The following is a 21,487-nucleotide window of genomic DNA, read 5'->3' as shown; positions in this document are numbered from 1 at the left end:
TGGACTATTTATTTTTGTTTGTGTTTTATATGTACATTTCTCACCAGTCTCCAATCTATACTTCTAAGTATGGGGAACGGGGGTGGGGGGCGGCATGGACTTGAAGGAAGACATTAAATGAACATGCTCTGAGGTTCTGACCCTCATCTCCGCCGCTCCTCTTGAGTCTACAGGAGCTCAATGGGACTCTGACTAGGAGTATCCCATCTGAGAGCTAAGAACGCTCGCTCCTAAGATACCTTGAGGCTCGCTCCTAAGATACCTTGAGTGCTGAATTCATGGATACGGGTTGTTAATTGATTCATTAAACCAAACAGGCAATTCCTTTTGCTTTAAACTTTGAGATGAACAAAAATCCTTTGCCATAGAGGGAAGCAGATGCTGGCAGCTTTCCAATTCTTTTATTTTTCTGCCAAGGCCAGCTTTCTGCTTCCACTGATTTCCAATCATCAATGTATTGACTATCATATTATCTTAATTGTTCATTATGATGACAAGCATTTTGAGAATTACAAACCAAAGGTTTCTACCTCCGAAGTTTCCCTCCCCCACCTTAATTCCAACAGCAATGAATAAACCCAGGAGGCGATTTGAGGAAACAACACATTACCCCTAATTATTATTACATCCTCCCGCATTCACATTCAGGCTCTCCACCCAAGAAGCAACTTGCTCCCTCGCTGCCTTTACCGGCCACTGGTTTCCCCTCTGCCAAGTTGCAGAGATCGCTGAGGGACCCCGCATGCACTAAATACCTTCCAGTGGAACCGACAGTAATTGGAATGGGTTTTTAGTGAATGCAACAGAAATGGACTTCAAAAAGTGAACTGGAATGAACGGGGGCTTGGGAAAGAGAGGTGGAGAGAGGCAGGCAGGGTGGCTGGGAAAGGCCGAGCCCGGGACGTGTCCGGAGCGCACGGACCCGCGTGTCCTTCGCTTTCCTCTGCAGGGCCCCGCGGGCAAGGCAATGCAAAGGGCACTGGGGCCATACCCACCGCTGGGTGCAGCAGCCCCCCAGGCGCGGGGCCGGGACGAGGTGGCGAGAGGAGGCAGCAGGAGAAGGACGAGGAGCAGGAGGCAGGGCGGCGCGCGGGCAGGCGCCGGGCCGGCGGGGCCGCCGTGGGGGCCGCCGGAGGCTCGGGGACGGCTGTAGCCCGCCAGGGGCTGCCGCCGGGAGCTGCTGCCGGGCGGCTTCATGGCTCATAGCTCCCGGGCGCCGCTCGGTGTGGCCGGCGAGAGCGCCGGGCTAGGCTGCGGGGAGGCTGCGGGCGGAGCCGATCACGCCGGCTCGGCGCGCATGGTGCGGCCGCGGGCAGGGGGTTGGGGCTCGGGGCTCAGGACTAGAGGCTGGGCGTCGCCCCTTCCCCTGCTCGCCTCTCAGCACCTCCCGGGCGGCCGCTGAAGATTCCGGGGGTCCTAGTCGCTCAGCCAACTTGGAGCCTCCCCAGATGCTCCTCCCTCCCTGCGGCGGGCGCGGCCGCTCCAGCAACTGCGGGGGCTGCTGCTGGGGCTGAGGATGCTGAGACGGCGCGTGAGAGCGAGCGGCGCGGGGGCGCGCGGCGCGGGCGTGCGCCCCGCCCTCGAGAGCGCGCCCGAGCGCGCCTTCGGGTCCTGATGCTGATGCTGATACTGATGCTGTTGCTATTGCCTGGCACGGGACGCACTGCGCATGCTTTATCGTGAGGAAAAGGGAGGGGGGGCGTGGGGGGAAGCAGCAGGGTGATGCAGCATCCCAGGCAGCATCAGAGGTAACAGTGGCATCCTCGGAGGTGGGGCAGGAGAGGGGGAAGGCTGGCAATCAAAGATTAGCCAGAGGGGAAGAAAGAAGCCTGAGGGGGTTTCCTGGCCAGAGACAAAGATGATCTGGAGGAAACAATCAACCAGAGAAACCTACCTGCCTCTTCCACCATCCCAAATTCCTCCCCCACTTCTATTCCAACCCCCTCTTTCTCAGGGAGAAAGTAAGGCCAAGCATTTCCTTCCTAATCCTTTATTTCCTTTCTTCAAATAAATATAAAGGATTGCGGCCAGGGAGGTAAAAATAGCACTGCTCCTCATTCAGCTCACTCCTAGCGGGTGAAGCGAGGGCTGCGAGGCACGTTTGCTGGTTGCAGGCTGGTGGGGGCTGGCGGGCGCGCTGAGCTGGGCGGCCTCGCAGTGAGCCAGACCTCCCGCACAGGAATCCCCAGAGCTGGGGCCCTCCACCCCGGCCTCTGTCCCCGTGCCTATGCCTGGGGCCTTTGCGGGAAGCAAGAAGAAACCAAACTTTGTTTGCTCAAAAGTTCAGAAAGCGTGACTGGGTGTATTTGGGAAGACTTAGAAATTCTGGAAGCAAGAAATACGGAGATTAGAAATTAAGTGTGTGGCAGCTATTTGGGCAAATCCATCATTTGACAACCATGTGGGTGGGCATGCACTGGAGAGGACACATTTCAAATTTTGAGATCTAGTCCTGACTTCTGCAGAGAAAGTGGGAGTTTTTTCTCCTGCTGGTTAAAAAAAAAAAATGTAAATCGAGAGTCCCTGAGTTAGGTAGGTTAGCATGCACTAACTCCGATGGTTGGTTTCAAATTAGGGCCTGTGGCATTATTTCTGCCCCCAAATTCCCACAGTGCAAGCATTCTTTTATTCATCCATCCAATGACAGTGAGTAATAACAACGCTGTCTTACTCCATTCTTTGTATTTAAAATGGATATTGTAACATCTACTGTGGGGGATTCAGAATTCCACAGTAAAAGAAAAAATACAAGTATAAAGCACCATAGTGATAACAGGGCTTAGTGTTGTTAGCCATATTCTCCACTCCAAAAGGGTCAGAACAAGTCTTCCCAAAATGTGTCACTTTGGCATGTGGACTATTTTGGAAATCCTGTGGGCTCAAGAGAAAATTCTGCCCCTTCCTTAACTACCTAGAAGAATTTAAATTGGGGGGTCTTCCCAGAATAAGATTTATTACCAGGAATAACTTTTTTCTGAGTAAACCCCTGTATAGCAGTGCAACCACCTAGTTACCAAATACCTGCTCTTATTCTTATTGCCTTGTGGATTGCCTCCTCCCCTCTGAAACCCCCAGCACCCATCTCATTCCTTAGCCCAGGAGAGCAGATATATCTCATTTTACCTTTCTGTCTTTAGAACTTTCATGTATGTGGAGTTCCTGTATGTATGAAATTAAATTTATTTTTCTCCTTTATCTGTCTCATATCAATTTAACTCTTAGACCAGCCAGAGGAACCTTTGAAGTACATTGGAAAAATTTACTACCCCAACAACCCCCACTTAACAAAGAAGGAAGAGGGAGGGAGGGGAGACAGGGAGAGCAAAAGGGAGAAAGGCAGACACATATACAGAGATCAAAGATCACAGAGTTGTTAGGGGGTTAAACACTAATATTAGCTCTTCCTCTCTATATCAGAGCTAGGATATTAACTATCACACATTTATTAATGTAAGCTTGTAATGGATGTTTCCTTTTGGCTCAGTATTGTGTCCCTAGCACCTAGCATAGCGTTTGTGGCACAGAGAAGGCTCTCAGAAAATACGTCATGAATGAATAAACAAAAAGCGTGTGGTGCTCTATCACAGGAGTCACCCCGGAGCAGGCTGCTGAACACTCTCACCTCCCTGTAGTTCCTACTTGTAGGTCAGTGTTCTTGGGGGTGTCTCAAGACAAGCGTGTCCTGGCTAGGTTCTCCCAACTTATATTTGACATAATGATATAATCTTGAAAAAGGTTGTGGGAGAAAGGAGGTGTACAAGGAATAAGAAGAAAGAAGGAGATGAAAGGGGAAAGATGCTGAGATGCAGTTATTTGAAAGGACTCTTGCAATTGAGTGCATCTCAGGGACTAGTCCAATAAATAAAGCTACATGTCAGCTTGAACCAAGTGAACACCCGTCAATTTAAGCCCCCATTCCATGCACTTGGGGAACAGCATGAGGGCTCACTGCAGTGTCAAATAAGGAGCAGGAGTTACTACAAAGCAGGATGTTGTCTTTTGCACAATAATTAAAAGACTGCATTTATTTGTAGAACTTTAATGTTTACAGACATGGCTAGAGGCAAGACAATGTATCAGCAAATGAGATCGTGAGTTAGAAAAGGAGTAGATCCCTCAGAAAAATATACCAGAAGTTTGACCCTTAAACCACATATTTAAGGGAAGGTTAAAAACAATCAAGTGGATTGTTTAAGTGGATAATTTGTTAGATTTAGTAATAATCTCATTAGGTAGTTTGGAATATTTATGGTTTTACGGTTTAGTTCCAAATATTTTCTGTGCTCTCATGATATTTAATAACTCTGTTAATCGCCACCAGCCGCTTTGCTCTATATTCGTGTTTGTGCATACCTTTCCCCTGTCAAAAAAAATACTGAACGGGGCTACATCTTCGTCATCCCTGATCCCCAGAGCCTACGATATGGTACCTGGAATGGTGTCAGCATTTGACCAGTGTGTGTTAAATAGAGGGACAGCCACAGGCAGGAGAGGGAAGGATTTAGCAAGCTGGACTAGAATGTAGGAAGGGATGTACCAGAAGTTTGAATGCTGTGATAGCTCTGGTTCGATATGTGCGCTGGATCCCACGGGCATCAGGGACTATTGGAGTGGCCTGGTCAACGTGGCAGACATGAGAAACTGTCACAGTTGTAGGTAAAAGCAAGAGGCCAGAAGGTCCATGGGAAGGAAATTATGCCAGGGTATGTGGACACCAAGTGAACAAAAATAAGGGAGTGTGTGACCAGTGACCAGAAGAGTAGCCATACTATTCACAAACATGATTCCACTGGTCTGGGTCTGGAAGACACCGGAAGTCCTCCCTTGGCTACAATCTGTTGCAGGGGCAGAACTGGACCCACTCTGTAACCAGTGAGAAAACGGTCTGGTCAGGAGCACGGAAAGGGTAGGGGAAGGGGCGCCTGCGTAGCCCAGTAGATTAAGCATCTGCCTCCAGCTCAGGTCATGATCCCAGGGTCCTGCTCAGCAGGGAGCCTGCTTCTCCCTCCGCGCCCCCGCAACCCCGCTAGTGCTCTCTCTCGCTATCTCTCTCTCTCAAATAGATAAATAAAATCCTTTAAAAAACATAAAAAAAAGGAAGGGGTAGAAATATTCGATTTGGAAGGCGTCTGCCTCTAAAGGGCTGAGACTCTGGGGGAGAAGGCAGATAAGGGGATCACAAAAAGGGGCCTTGGAGAGTGAAAGCTGGGGAAAGAAAAAAAAGGAGGGCAATGTAACAGAGCAGATTCACAAGAACAAGTAGAATGGAATAATCATGTGGCCAAAAAGCCAAGGTCGAAGAAGGCACGCAGCAAACTGGTGGATGGCCCCGAGGCTGAGGGGCTGTCTGCGGAGTGAAGGAACAGCGTGAACACAGGCTGGGGGTGGCATGGCTCCCATTAGGCAGAGCTGGTCGGGGGCAGATCCTGGGACAGATTCCACTCTGGAAGGTTTCCCCTTCTCTTTTTAGAATGGCTGTGAACACTGATTTTACAAGTGGAAATGAATATCGCTAAGGACAGAAGATAATGTACTTCTTGGGGAAAGTGAAAAAAGAGTGAGATCTATTATTGGTGCTTTCCACATGGTTCAAGGGTCAGCAAACATTTTCTATAAAGAGCCAGATAGTAAATATTTTAGGCCTTGTGTGCCATATGGTCTCTGACGCATATTCTTTTTTTTTTTACAACCCTTTTAAAAATGCAAAAAGCATGCAGCCTGCAGGCCCTCGTTTGTCAACCTACCATTTTTAACTACATGTGTGTATAAATATCTATCTTAAGCTTAATATTTCTCATCAAGTGCATTATCTCGTCTGCTTGTGAGCAGAAAAGCATGTGCAGTAATAGACATGGTACTAACTCCCAAGAAGCCACCTCTTCGTTGAAATTTAGCTATTCATCTCATTAACAAGACAGTTGTTTAATTCTTAATACACACGCACTCCTTGAAGGGATTCCTACGGAGAGAAGCATTCCTCTGTTTAGAGATAATTCCTCGACTTCGAAAACGGAGGGGAATGCCAGAAATCATCCCCCCCCCCCAAAAAAAATACAGATACCGAAAGATCCCAGACTGCTCTCTTGTTTTGCCAAGATGTATTTTCTGGTGAGCAGGGAAGTGCTGAATAAGTGCTCCAGCCAGGACAGGTCAGGGGAGAGAGTAACACACACAGTGGCAGCCGTTCCCGGAGCCTGTCACCATCAGAGAGCTGCCTGCGCCACTCAAACCTCAGTCCTGGGGAGGTGCGGCCGCAGCAAGTACATTCTCCAGACGCGGGGCCACGCCCGATGCCTCGGGCAACCTTCAAGTGCATGAAAAATAAGACTGCAAGTCTAAGTTAAACATACCTCTGCTCATTCGTAAGGACTGACCACAGTGGGACAATTTCAGAAGTCAAACTGTGACTTATTACGACAGTCCTAGGGCAGCGGGCGGAAAGAATGTATGACCAAAACTGCAATGGCCACAGGCATTTCCAGTGGCGTAGTTCAACAAAAATGTATCAAACTGTCAAAACATGAACATATCTGGAGAAAGGTAATCACTGTTAAAAACCTAAAATTAAGTTCTTCACGGATCTGATGTTAAATGACGGATAATTAGGACTTCCTGACAGAATACAATACATTTGAAAAACAGTTTAATGTTTTTCCCACCACGCAAACACTAGGCTAGTCTATCCCACAGTTTGGAGCACTTACAAGCTATAGCACAAAGGGATCAACAAGCGAGTCCTGATGATTTGTGCTGACGGCGTATGCTATGCAAAACTTGGAAGAATTGTATTTATTAAGAATAATCTGAGTCAACATGTAATCATTAAGCCCTCACTGTCACAGAGAGACACTAGAAGGAAATTGTCACATACTAATTGGGTAGGTGGGCGGAAACCTCAACTACTTTTAGAGACAGCAAGTGAATTTTATTCACTTGAGAGAACAGAGAAATATTTGATTTGGAAGGCGTCTGCCTCTAAAGGGCTGAGACTCTGGGGGAGAAGGCAGATAAGGGGATCACAAAAAGGGTTAGAACTCCAGCGGCAGAATTAATATACCAATGATCATCCCTAACATTTGCATAATAACAATAGCTAAGCCTTTTAATAATGTCTGCTTTAATAATTACTGTGCATTTACACATCACAAAGTGCTTTTATCTGTTTTATTTTATTTGATCCTCAATTCTGTGACACAGCGAGGGCAATTACTACCATGTTTTTAGAAGCTCCCGCTTAGACGTGAGGACACTAAGGCTCGCTGATTTTGCAGTGGGTCTCCATCCCAGCTGCACATTCAAATTACCTAGAGCTTGAACAACTTATCGATGCCTGACTGTGTAGAATTGTCAAGAGTGGGATCCAACGTCAGGATTTTTAAAATCCTCCCGGATTAACTGAACGTGCAGCCAGGGCTAAATGCACTGGGTCAAGGGATTTCCCAAGATCACATCAGAACTAGAATTAGAACCCTGATTTCAAGTCCTGTTCTGTTTCCAAGGGCTTTCTCCCGATGTCTGCTCTTTTCACAAGAGAGATACAAAAAAATAGTTTAGTATAACTGCCACAGGACCTAAGAAAATATAGAATTAGAAAACATTTGAGCCAGAAGTTACCTTTGAGATCATCTAGGAATTCAGTTATTATTGTACAATTGTAGAAGCAAAGGAGCAGAGTTTAAGCTTTTTGCCCAAGGCCACATCAGTCTGTGGCAGACCTGGGACTGGGTTCAGGTTTCCTTTCTCCAGGCTTTGTATGCAGTTCTGAAAAATATTGACTGGCAAAAATCCTGGTCACTCTACAATGTAATCCATTTCCTATCTCCCACAGGACATTACTTTGTAAAGACAAAGAAGGTTGTGGCTATGAGGTCTGGGTCCCAATATGATCAGTCCCTTTAAACCCAGTTCCATAGTTTGGCCACATAGAAGAGCCTCACGCTGCAGCCTGGAAGTGGCCCAGTATGAACAAGAAGTACTGTGGGGGGTGGTCCCACACATCTCTGGAGGTAATCCATCCAAATAAAATAGCTATTGTTCTCCTACTTCTCTTGTCTTTCATGTCTCAAATATTTCCAAGGGGTAATTTTCTCATCTAGTGAATTTCTTGTACTACACCTTCAGTATATCTTCAGAATTCAACAACTGTGGCTTCTTAAATCCGGTTTTTGATAGTCCCAAACTTGGTGAGAAACAGAAAAGAACACAGGAAAGAATAAAAACAAAATAATAACAAAGTAACAAGGAGGAGGAGGAGGAAGGAGAGGAATTATTTATACAGCACCTACTATGTGCTGGATACTGAGTTAAGCACTTTATCAGGATGATCTCATTTAATTTCATGCAATTCTAAGAAGGAGCTACTATTATTACCCCCGTTTTGACTGATGAGGAAACTGAGACTCACTTGTCTATAGTCACATGACTACTAGGAAGCAGAGCTGGGTCAGGAGCCATGTTTGCCTGACTCCAAAGCAGAAATTGCCAACCACACCAGAATGACTCAACAACACTACCAATCTATCAAGTATGATAATAAAATTCACCAAAAATATTACTAAAATCCAACCCTCTACCTATTCCACAGTTAACAATTACTTTGTCTAAAAACCAGAGCTGAAAAACATCATACTGCATAATCTATTTGACCACTGCCCCAAAACAAAAAACCTGAATCAGTCTCTTAAAAGGATCTATAATATTTTTTAATCATGGCACTTGGCTACAAATACAATTTTAAATTTTATTTTGTCTGTTTAAAATCACTGACATAGGGGCCCCTGGGTGGCTCGGTCGGTTAAGCATCGGCCTTCAGCTCAGGTCATGATCCCAGGGTCCTGGGATCGAGTCCTGTGGCCGGCTCCTTGCCCCTCAGGGAGTCTGCTTCTCCCTCTGCCCCTCCTCCCATTTGTTCTCTCAATCTCTCTCTCTCTCTTCTCTCTCAAATAAATAAATAAATAATCTTAAAAAAAAAAACCACACTGACATTTTGATCCATACACGGAACTGTTCTCAATTATGTCCCTAACTCCACATTAGAGATTTCTGAATATAGACAGTCTATACAATTATTTGCATAATTCCAAAACAAAACCTAATTATGGTCCAGACATTGGTTTCTTATACTAAAGTACCACTGCACAAGAGAAGGCCAAGATCCTCACTAGAGAATTTAATTTTTTCTAAATTTTAAATTAACCACATAGTCACCCATTAGATGTAGTTTAATCTGATCAATATTATAATTAGTAACATTTATTAATCTAGCCTCTGACACAATATTAGATTCTGCCGATATACTAACATGTTGAGATTTCTAAAGACATAACTATGAAAGCTTAAATCTTGATCAGTGGTCATTATATATTTGTATTCTGTTATTCTAAGGCAAAAAGCACAGCTAACATGTATAGAATTCCTTAGATCACATAACATGCTTTTGCTCACCTTTTGTTGTTTACTATACTGCGGCATGTAAATTAAAACCGAGCTGGCTAGATTATCTCTGTTAGCTTGTCATGGCATTAGACTATTCACATCATGGATACAGACCTCGTTAGAGACAGAGGACAAATGACAGACACAATCACTTCTCCAGAAGGAAAAGAGAAACTTGAGGATTCTCCAGAGACAAGTTTTTAAAACTTTTTATCTGCTATGCTGATAATTTATCTGAGGGGTAGACTGCATGCCAAAATGCCCTATCCTGCAGAAAACATTAAGATCTTCCATGTAAGAAAATGTTTGGATGAACTGAGATAAACTATAAACAAATTTCTTGCAGCTTGTGTAACATGGCCAAAAAAACTAATAAAAGAATTTGATTATCAACAAGTAGGTTTTGGAATAAGTAATCTAAACTATTTACATATCTAAATAGCTATACATCCCACCTTCAGACATCACTGCACACATTCCAAGGATAACATGGAATAGTATCCAAGTTGTAGCTGGCAATAACGCCCACACGCACGCACGCGTGCGCACACACACACACAAACTCGTCCAACTCCAATGTGGGAAACAGACTATGGAGTTGACTGTCCCCTGAATAAAACAACTTCATCAAAAATGACAACAAAACAATACTGATAATCAAACAGAAAATATGATCAAAATTACACCAAACTATGACATGCAATAAAGTCATGTCATATAAAGGACAAAACCTATAAAGGAATTAAACATGATCCAGGAAAAAGCATTTTAAATGACCAAGCTGCTGCCAGATGAAAACACCTAAAAAGATAAGAACCATACCATCTGGCAAGATAAAAAATGAGAGAGGATATTTTCAAAGACTTTAACGTCATGAGCTGTGTAGATAAGGTGAGCGTAACCGTCCAAATCCTAAAATAGCTTCATGAAGGGGTAGCATCTGAAATTTGAGAAATAAATTCTGTGCAAATAACAAGTAGCACCCCACATAATGTTAAATTAATTTTTCGTGGATACTTCTTGGGGAACATTCCCTGCTCAGAGATCTCCCTACTTCTGAAAGTCTTCTAAGAAATTGGTTTGCATGATTATGTCTACACTTCATGGTCTTGCTCCCCAAGTTCCTCTCCAAATCCAGCTGAAGCCTGTTCATTTAGAATCAGGTACCTGACCTAAGATGGACCACTCACAGTGTTTCATCTTCCAGGCACACTTGATTCATTCACTATGGCCCATCAAGCCCTTACTTGAGACTTTTTTTATTATGACTTTTTTAGAGCAGCTTAAGGTTGACAGCAAAACTGAGGGAGAGGTACAGAAATTCCCCATATACTCCCTGTCCCCACACATGCATAGCCTCCTCTAGTATCATATCCCCTACCAGAGGTACATTTGTTACAAGTGATGAAACTACACTGACACATAATCACCAAAGGTCCATAGGTTACATAACTATCACTCTTGGTTGCTGTACATTCTACGGATACGGACAATGTATGACATATATCCATAATTATGGTATCACACAGAGTATTTTCACTGCCCGAAAAACCCACCATACTTTGCCTATTCACCCCGTCTTGCCCCAACTCTGGACAACTACTGAACTTTTTACAATCTCCATACTTTTGCCTTTTCCAGAATGACTTACAGTTGGAATCCTATATTATGTATCCTTTCAGTTTGGCTTCTTTCATTTGTTAGCATGCATTTTACAGTTCCTTCATGTTTTTTCATAGCTTGTTAGCCCATTTATTTGTAGTGTTGTATAATATTCCATATGAAAGCACCACAATTTATTTATCCATTCGCCTACTGAAATACATCTTGGTTTCCAAGTTCTGGCAATTATGAATAAAGCTGCTATAAACATGTGTGTGCAGGTTTTTGTGTGAGCATAAGTTTTCAATTCCTTTGGGTAAATACCAAGAAGCACGTTTGCTGGATCATATGGTAAAAATGTTTAGTTTTGTAAGAAACCACCAAACTGTCTTCCAAAGTCAATGTTCCATTTTGCATTCCCACCAGCAGTATATGACAGCTTCTCTTGTTCCACATCCTCACCAGCATTTGGTGCTATCAGTGTTGTAGATTTGGGCCATTCTAGTAGGGGTATAGTATCTCATTGTTGCTTTAATTTGCATTTCCCTGATGGTATAGGACATGGAGCATCTTTCTATACACTTATTTCCATCTGTATACCTTCTTTGGTGAGATGTTTGTTCAGGTCTTTGGCTCACTTTTAAATTCAGTTGTTTGTTGTCTTATTGTTGAATTTTAAGCATTCTTTGTATATTTGGGATAATAAAAGTGTCTTTCGAAAATATTTTCTTCCACCTGTGGCTTGTCTTTTTCTTCTCTTGACATTGATTGTTTTCTGCAGAGCATAAGTTTTTAATTTTAATGAAGTCCAGCTTATCAATTATTTCTTTCATGGATTGTACCTTTGTCAATATCCACAAAATAACCTACTGAGATTTTGATTGGGATTCACTGAATCTACAGATCAAGTTGGGAAGAATTAACATCTTGACAATATTAAGTCTTCCCATCCATAAACAAAAACTATCTCTCCCTTGTTTTTGTTCATCAAGGTTTTATAGTTTCCCTCATATACATCTTGTATATTTTGTTAGACTTATATGTAAGTATTTTACTTTTGGAGGTGCTAATATAAACTGTACTGTCTTTTTAATTTCAAGTTCCACTAATTCATTGCTAGTATATAGGAAAGCAGTTGTCTTTTGCATATTAACTTTGTGTCCTGCAACCTTGCTATACCTGCTTATTAGTTCCAGGATTTTTTTTGTTGATACTTTTGTATTTTCTACATAGATGATCATATCATTTGTGAACAAACACTGTTTTACTTTTTCCTTCCCTATCTGCATATATTTTATTTCCTTTTCTTGTATTATTGCATTAGCTAGAACTTCCAGTATAATGTTGAAAAGGAGTGGGGAGAGGAGACTTCCTTGACTTGTAAGAACTTTTCTTAAATTGGAACTAGAAAAAGAGAGTGGGTCCCTCTATGGGGATTTAAGCTCAGCATTTTTGTTTCCCATTGTAAAGAAGTTGAGACTAGTGCTCATTTGCAGTGAGAAGCACTAAGAGGCTCCTAATAAGGAGAACAGAACATTGATTTTCCAAACTGAGAAACTTTTGAGAGTGAAACAGGTGCTACTAATATTTAAGCCAAGAGAGGAGGCATAAATCAGAAATGTCTTGGAAAAACCCAGATGTATGGTCCCACCTAGTCCTTACTAATAAACAGGCAACAATGGAAGAAATGCGCAACACCCAATCTTACATGTTTACTTTTGTATGAAGAATTTGAATATTGCAGGGGCTGGTTTTGAAAAAAATTATTTTCATTTTAATTGTAGTACTGAAGTTAATAAAATGATTTTCTATTATTTTCAGTTGCTATAGAGCAACATTAAAAACAACAAAAATAGGGGCACCTTGTTGGGTCAGTTGGTAGAGCATACAAGTCTTGATCTCAAGTCATGAGTTTAGGCCTCTTGTTGAGCACTGAACTAACTTAAAAAACAAAAATAACAAAAAGATAGTGTAATTGACACGAAGCTGGGATGCCCAGAATTCCCCTTAATAAGGGCTTGTTGCCCTAGCCATTGGGAGTCATGTCAGCTGAAACCCTCAAATGTCAGTCCATTTAGGAATTGCTTCAGTGGCAGAGTATTATCACTCCCAGGGGTGCCCAAGATCACACTATTCCATGGGTGATCCACATTCAACTGGTTGAGGGAGGGATATAAAGGCCTGACCATTTTGAAAAAAAGAGGAAGGACTCAAACAAAATCACTAATGAAAGATGAGGAATAACAAACAACATCACAGATATACAAACAATTTTAAGAGAATATTATGAAAAATTACATACCAACAAACTGGATAACCTAGAAGAAATGGATATATTCCTAGAAACATATAACCTACCAAAACTGAAACAGGAAGAAATAGAAAATTTTAACAGACCAATTACTAGCAGTGAAATTAAATCAGTAATCAAAAACTCCTAACAAACAAAAGTGCAGGACCAGACAGCTTTACAGGCAAATTCCACCAAACATTTAAAGAAGAGTTAGTACTTATTCTTCTCAAACTATTCCAAAAAATAGAAGAGGAGGAAAACTTCCAAATTCATGCTATGAGACTAGCATTACCCTGATATCAAAACCAGATAATGACATCACAAAAATGAGAACTACAGGCCAATATCCCTGATGAACATAGATGCAAAAATTCTCAACAAAATACTAGCAAGCTTAATCCAACAATACATTTTAAAAAATCATTCACCACAATCAAGTGGGATTTATTCCCAGGATGAAAGGATGGTTCAAATCTCACAAATCAGTGATACATCACATCAATAAGAGAAAGGATAAAAACCATATGATCATTTCAATAGATGCAGAAAAAGCATTAGACAAAGTACAACATCCACTCATGAGAAAAGCTCTCAACAAAATAGGATTAGAGGGGACATACTCAATATTAATAAACACCTTATATGAAATACCCAAAGCCAACATCATATTCAAGAGGGAAACACTGAGAACTTCTCCTGTAAGGTCAGGAATAAAGACAAGGATGTCCACTCTTATCACTTTTATTCAATATAGTATTGCAAGTCCTAGCCACAGCAATCAGAGAACAAAAAGAAATAAAAGGCATCTAAATTGGCAAGGAAGAAGTAAAACTTTCAGTATTTGCAGATAATATGATATTACATATAGAAAACCCTGAAGACTCCACCAAAAAAGCTACTAGAACTGGTACACAAATTCATAGGGTTACAGGATACAAAATCAACGTACAGAAATCTGTTGCAATTCTATACACTAATAATGAAGCAACAGAAAAAGAAATTAAGAAAATAATCTCATATATAATTGCACCAAAAACAATAAAATACGTAGGAATAAATTTAACCAAAGAGCTGAAAGATCTGTACTCTGAAAACTAGAAAACACTGATGAAAGAAACTGAAGACAACACAAAGAAATGGAAAGACATTTCATGCTCATGGATTGGAAGAACAAATATTGTAAAAATGTCTATACTCCCCAAAGTAATCTACACATTCAGTGCAATCCCTATCAAAATACCAATACCATTTTTCATAGAACTAGAACAAACAATCCTAAAATTTGTATGGAACCACCAAAGACCCCAAATAGTCAAAGCAATCCTGAAAAAGAAAAACAAAACTCAAGGTATCACAATTGCAGACTTCAGGTTATACTATAAAGCTGTAGTAAGCAAAACAGTATGGTACCAGCACAAAAATAGACACATAGATCAATACAACAGAATAGAAAACCCAAAAATAAATCCACAATTTTATGGTCAATTAATCTTTGGCAAAGCAGGAAAGAATATCCAATGGGAAAAAAGACAGTCTCTTCAACAAAGGGTGCTGGGAAAACTGAACAGCTACATGCAAAAGAATGAAACTGGGCCATTTTTCTACACCATACACAAAAATAAACTCAAAATGTATTAAGAACCTAAATGCAAGACCTGAAACAATAAAAATCGTAGAAGAGAGCACAGGCAGTGATTTTTCTGACATCAGCCATTGAAACTTCTTTCTGGATATGTCTCCTGAGGCAAGGGTAATAAAAGCAAAATTAAACAATCAAAATAAAAGGTTCTGCACAGTGAAAAAAAACAATCAACAAAACTAAACAGCAACCTACTGAATGGGAGAAGATATTTGCAAATGACATATCTGATAAAGGGCTAGTATCAAAAATATATAAAGAACTGACACAACTCCACGCCCAAAAAACAAATAATCCAATTAAAAAATGGGCAGAAGACATGAACAGACATTTCTCCAAAGAAGACATCTAGATGGTCAACACACACATAAAAAGATGCTCAACATCACTCATCATCAGGGAAATGCAAATCAAAACCACAATGAGATATCACTTCACACCTGTCAGAATGGCTAAAATCAAAAACACAAGAAACAGTAAGTGTTTGCAAGGATGTGGAGAGAAAGGAACCCTCAGGCACTGTTAGCAGGTAAACTGGTGCAGCCATTGTGGAAAACAGCATGGAGATTTCTCAAAAAGTTAAAAATAGAACTACCCTACAATCCAACAATCGCACTACTAGGTATTTACCCAAAAAATACAAAAATACTAATCTGAAGAGATACATGCACCCCTAGTTTATTGCAGTATTATTTACAATAGCCAAGCTATAGAAGCAGCACGTGTCCATCAGTAGATGAATGGATAAAGATGTAGTATATATATACAATGGAATATTATTCAGCCATCAAAAAAGAATGAAATCTTGCCATTTGAAACAACACAGTGGAGCTAGAGAGTATAATGCTAAGTGAAATAAATCAGAGAAAGGCAAATACCATATGATTTCCCTCATATGTGGAATTTAAGGAACAAAACAAAGGAAAAAAGGGAAAAAAGAGAGAGACAAACCAATAAACAGACTCTTAACTATAGCGAACAAATTGATGGCTACCAGAATGGAGGTGGGTGGGGAGAATGGGTGAACTAGGTGATGGGGATTAAGAGTACACTTATCATGATGAGCACTGATACACAGAATTGTTGAATGACCATACTGTACACCTGAAACTAAAATAACACTGTATGTTGACTATACTGGAATTAAAACTAAAAACTTAATAATAAACAAATAAATAAATATATAAATGCCTAACCATTCTGGCTTGCATTGTCAGATGTAGCAAATGGAAAATATAAGACACCCAGTTAAATTGAAATGTCAGATAAATAATGAATAATTTTTTAGTAGAAGTATGCCTCACTCATCTTTGATAATAAACTAAAACTACACAAGTGGTAGTTTCTGAAAGGTTGGTTGCAATGCAGAATTTAAAACTCTATCACTGAATATTCTATACCCTATTACATTAAATATAGAGAGCTATCTTGCACATGTAACTGATGGCTACTTTATACAATGTGTTTGCTTTGGATGGGGCATATTTATAATACAGTAGAGCTAGGATTGTTCTGGTCTTTATATCAACTTTACAGTATATCTGAGCCCTGTGTAATCAAAAATGTACACATTCATTTCCATGATTCGCCTTGCTGATGGGTTAACAGAAAATGCACTTTAGCAAAACTCAGGAACTGCTGAGAACAGCAGAATGGCAGTACTGTGCAATGGCAGGAGCATGTCATTCAAGACTGAAGAAGGATCAAAGGTCATGTCTCAGCCTTATGAGAAATTTAAAAAGTGGTACATGTGGAAACACTTGCAAGCTCTAACATACTGCAAACTTGTCAATTATCATATTTCGGAATTTACATTTAGTTAAATGTTCGCTGATTGATATAAACTACTACAGCGAACTAACAGGTTTGGTTTATGCCTCCAATATTTAATATTTGTGTCATGGAAGAAAATGATGCTTTATTGTAGCATGAGCCTTGGGAAAAATCACGAGTTGTAGTTTGGTGATACCGAAGAACACATATTCTATTTCATTTTCTGGGACTATTCTCCAAAATGGAGTAATGTTATGAGTGAACAGCCACCCTGTGGGGTAAAGCACAGCAATACATGTTATAATATAGTGGTTTTATTATTATAAGTATACCTATTCCTTAGTATCTAGGGTTTCTTTTCCCTTTATCACCATATCAAGTGTTCATCCATTTTATCGGCTCTCTGTCAATCACTATAAAGAAATAAGATACAAGCCATGCTCAGTCAACCAGGTGAGGCAAACACAAAAGGAACCCACCTCCAGTCCAGTACCAATGATACATAAAGCTAAGAGCAGTAATTATCGTCTCTACTGGACAAAGTTCATCCTATACCCACTTTGCCACGCACCCACACTTTGCTCTGTCCCTGCCCTGCCACTGCCTCCTTGGCCATCTCACTTCACTCCTGTCCCCTCACTATCCATTGCATCTCTTCTTAGCTTCTCTAGAATCATGTCCTCATTTATCTACTCCCTTGGGGTCAGTTCTCCTTAGGCTGACTATGGTATATATAACCTTTCTGTCTTGGCTTTGAAATCACTTCGAAGAAATTAAGCCACGCTAAATAGTCCAACAGGCCAACCAGAACAGTGCAGGGTGCTGTGGGGTTTTGTTAAGGAAGGACTAGGGAGGGCAAGCTGAAAGAATGCACCCAGAACAAGGGACCCTCCATTCTCAATGAGGGAGTATTGGGAAGGAGGAGAAGCAACGCCTCTAACAAATTTGGCCATGTGCCCATTTTGCCTGGGATCAACCCTCTCTGCAAATTCTGTTGGCTGTTTTTTACTTATTGAAGATGAAAAGTTCACATGGTTGTTCCAAAGCAAGAAGAAATATTACTGGAATAATGAAAATAGCACATCACAGAAGGAAGCTGTCCATATTTAAAATGAGATAAAGTTAGACAAAAATGTCCCCAAATCATGAAATCAGAGAAGCTATGGGTCAGAAGTCATTAAATTCATCCTCCCTCGCAGAGCTGAGATTCCTGCACAAGGGTAGAAAAGTCAAATGCCTACAGAGATCAGGCAGGCAGTGGAAAAAGTGAAGGTACTGTGCCATTCAAAGTGGTGTGGCCCATGGCAAAAAGGGGAATACATGCCTTACCTACATGGGGCAGCCCCTACACAGCTCTGTCCAACTGTGGTCTTCAGGTAAATGGGCCCATTGCTGCTAGATCTTCCAATTTTTCAAAAGGAATTGGAAATCCAGATTTTTGTGACTTTTAAAAGTGATTAAATGTTAACTACTTACTCAAATGTTTTAAAATACCTCCTGAAGTCAAAGACATGAAAAGTGGACCAGATTTGGCTCACAAGAATGACTCCTGTTCTCTGAAAAACCTTCTGATGGCCCAACACACATTTCAGTAGCTCTAATCCTAAGCTCTTTCTTACACTCAACCAAAGACCGTCTTGGCGTAACTTCCATACTAGATTATATTCTGTCCTCTGAATCAAGACAGAACAACCCTGCTCCTTGTATCTCCTTTCTGTTCTTGAAATATGTTCTTCAAACCAAAATGCCTACGCCTTAATAACCTCTTTCTTTTTCTTATCCATCCAATCCTTTTTTGCTCTCCAAATTATATATTTTTTAAATTTGTCACTGGGTTATGCTTTTCTTTAAATTTTGTTTTGTTTTCATCTTGCTCCTTCTCAAGTACCTTCAGAGACTCCCTATTGCCTTTGGTTTCAAGTACCTCTTGTGATCTGATACATGGTTACCTATTTCAATCTCCCAGTTTGTACCTTCTGCTCTAACATGGTGAGGAATTATTCTTCCATTCCTGATGCTTCTTTCTAAGGGAGTGGAAGTCTATTGCATCCTACTCCTGGCTTCTCTCTGTCCCTCTGCTGTCTCTACCCCTGGGGTACAGAAGAGATCTATCTGATGAGTAAATTTGAAAAGAATACACTGGGCATGCTCAGATCAACTTGCCTTTCTTCTACTAGGATAGAAGTTCTCCATCAGTAATAAAGTGATGTTTCACCCTCCAACCTTCCTTCAATTTGTACAGAACCCGTTTAGAGAACTGGGAGCTACTTATTGGGCCCTCTGAAAAATACAATCCACCATGTTCTTTCTCACCTCAGAAGATTCTGAAATGCCACAGATCACTGTAACAGAAAGGAACCTTGGAGAATACTAGTTCAGTATCATCGTGTATTAGAGATAGGAAAAGAGAGTCCCAGAAAATTTAAGTAACCTGCCACAAACTAGCTAGTTAGACACTAAACAAGATTTTTAAAACAGGGGCGCCTGGGTGGCTCAGTCATTAAGCATCTGCCTTCGGCTCAGGGCATGATCCCGGAGTTCTGGGATCGAGCCCCATGTCAGGCTCTTCCGCTGGGAGCCTGCTTCTTCCTCTCCCGCTCCCCCTGCTTGTGCTCCCTCCCTCGCTGACTGTCTCTCTCTGTCAAATAAATAAAATCTTTATTAAAAAAAAAAAAGATTTTTAAAACAGGATTTGGGGGGCACCTGGGTGGCTCAGTCGGTTAAGCATCCAACTCTTGATTTTGGCTCAGGTCATGATCTCAGGGTCATAAGAATGAGCCCCACGTGGGACTCCACACTGGTCATAGAGGCTGCTTAAGATTCTCCTTCTGTCCCTCCTGCCTTTAGACTAACCATTTAAAAAATGTTTATTGATGTTTGGCAAAATTCAAAAGTATTATCTTGGATTAATAATTATAAATTCTAATTAAATAGGTTTGCTGTCATATTTATATACTCTATTACTTTAATGAGTACATTAAAGAATCTAAACTCTAGCTAGTCTTATGGCTTGGAACTCTGGTAATTCATATTACTCAAAAAAGCCCTGTATTAGAGAAAAATATATCCAATATGATATATACATAAAGAACCAATAGGAGATATACACACATACGTAACACACACACACACACACACACACACACACACACATGTAAAGAGATTTATTATAAGGAATTGGCTCACCCAATTATGGAGGCTGAGAAGCCTCAAGACCTTAGTCAGCAAGGCAGAAACCCATAAATGTCAATATATAGAGGAGGAGTCCAAGACGGCGGAGGAGTAGGAGATCTTAGTTTCATCTGGTCCCAGGAACTCAGCTAGATAGCTATCAAATCATTCTGAACACCTGCGAACTCAACCGGAGATCTAAGAAAAGAATTACTGCTATCCTACAAATAGAAAAGCGACCACTTTCTGCAAGGTAGGAGGTGTGGAGAAGTGAATCTGCGGTGATATAGGAGAAGATAAACCGCAGGGGAGGGAGCCTCCATCAGCCGGCTGCGGGAAAGCGATACAGCAGTGGAGCACAGATTCAGAACCTTTAGAAGGCTGCTCTAGGCTCCAGTGAGGGACGTCCCTGCCTAAAAGGCACTTAGGTGGCAAAGTGGGGCAGAATAGTAAGTGCGATACTGTGATCTCAGGATCCCCAGGGTCACAAAAAGAACGGGGGTGCTGGAATGCAGCAGGGCTCCCAAGTATCAGAGCGGGGAAGCCGGCTGCAAACGGTGAACCCAGGAGTGGGCTCTCAGCTCAGGGCTGCCATGAACCATGAACCGAGGCCCGGCAGGGCAACTGCTCTCCAAGAAGGGGCCCAGCAAGCAGCAGAACCTGGGGGGGACCCTCCTTCTTCCTCGGGGAGGAGCTGTGCGGGTGCACACAGGATCCAGCCACTGTGCCCGGAGCAGGGGCCTAGGAAGCGTTAGAGCCCCAGTGAGACCCCCTCCCCAGAGGAGCAGCAGGGGTGCCCACCTCAGGGGTCTGCAGGGTTTAGGAGACTCGAAGTGGGGTCACGTACCTGAGATAGAAATGTTCGGCCACAGGCTAAGCGAGCATGGAGTGCTGTGTAGACTAAAGAGACAGGAGTGACTGACTGCTTTTCCCTGAGGGCGGGCTGAAGAGGGGTGAGCTCTCAGCTCCGGGGCGGGAGATTAGGAGGCCGCCATTTTCATTCTCATCCTCTAAAGCTTCGCAGAGCCTTCAGGGAACAAAAGCCACATTGAACAAACCACACCGCTTACCTAGCTTGGACCCCTGGCAAGGGCGGTGCAATCCCACCGGGAAAGACACCTGAGAATCAGTGCAACAGGCCCCTCCCCCAGAAGATCAGCAAGAACTTCTAAGATTGAGTTTACAGATCACACAAAACTGCAAAACTCTAGTGCTGGGGGAAGATGGTATGTAGAATTTATGGTTTTTTCCTCATGAGTCCTTACTCTTTCAATTTTAATTTTTTTCTCTTTCCTTTTCAACCAATTTTTTATTTTATCAACTCTTTGATTCTTTTTGAATTTTCATTTTTACAGTTACATTCTATCCTTTCATTGTATTTTATTTTTGTATATATATAAGTTTTTCTTTCTTTACAATTTTGGGATGCAGTTTCTTCTAACAGACCAAAATACACACAGACTTCTAGTGTATTCCTCTGTTCTGTTCACTTGTCTGATTATATTTTCTCTTTCTTTAAAATTTTTATTTCTTTTTTGGTTTCAGGACTATTCTGATTTGTTTAGAGTGTATTT

The 21,487-nt window shown here is 41.6% G+C and overlaps 1 protein-coding gene across 2 annotated transcripts in view; it reads right to left on the bottom strand.

Moving 5' to 3' along the window:
* Nucleotides 1-21,487, bottom strand: part of ADAM23 (ADAM metallopeptidase domain 23) — a 251,687-nt gene that overhangs the window by 168,156 nt on the left and 62,044 nt on the right. The window contains exon 1 of one of the 2 annotated variants that reach the window (XM_045806585.2): nucleotides 996-1,515. The exons of the other annotated variant lie outside the window; for it this stretch is intronic. Within the exon in view, the coding sequence (XP_045662541.1) occupies nucleotides 996-1,197 (202 nt within the window). The 5' untranslated portion in view covers nucleotides 1,198-1,515. Of the gene's footprint in view, nucleotides 1-995; nucleotides 1,516-21,487 lie in introns of those variants that run through there. 2 annotated transcript variants of the gene reach the window in all.

The sequence above is a fragment of the Ursus americanus genome, chromosome 1 (genome assembly GCF_024610735.1).
Source record: "Ursus americanus isolate L20-20 chromosome 1, mUrsAme1.1.p, whole genome shotgun sequence".
In the NCBI taxonomy this organism is placed as follows: Eukaryota; Metazoa; Chordata; class Mammalia; order Carnivora; family Ursidae; genus Ursus; species Ursus americanus.
Note: the sequence above shows the minus strand (reverse complement) of the source record. Positions and strands in the feature narration are given on the sequence as shown.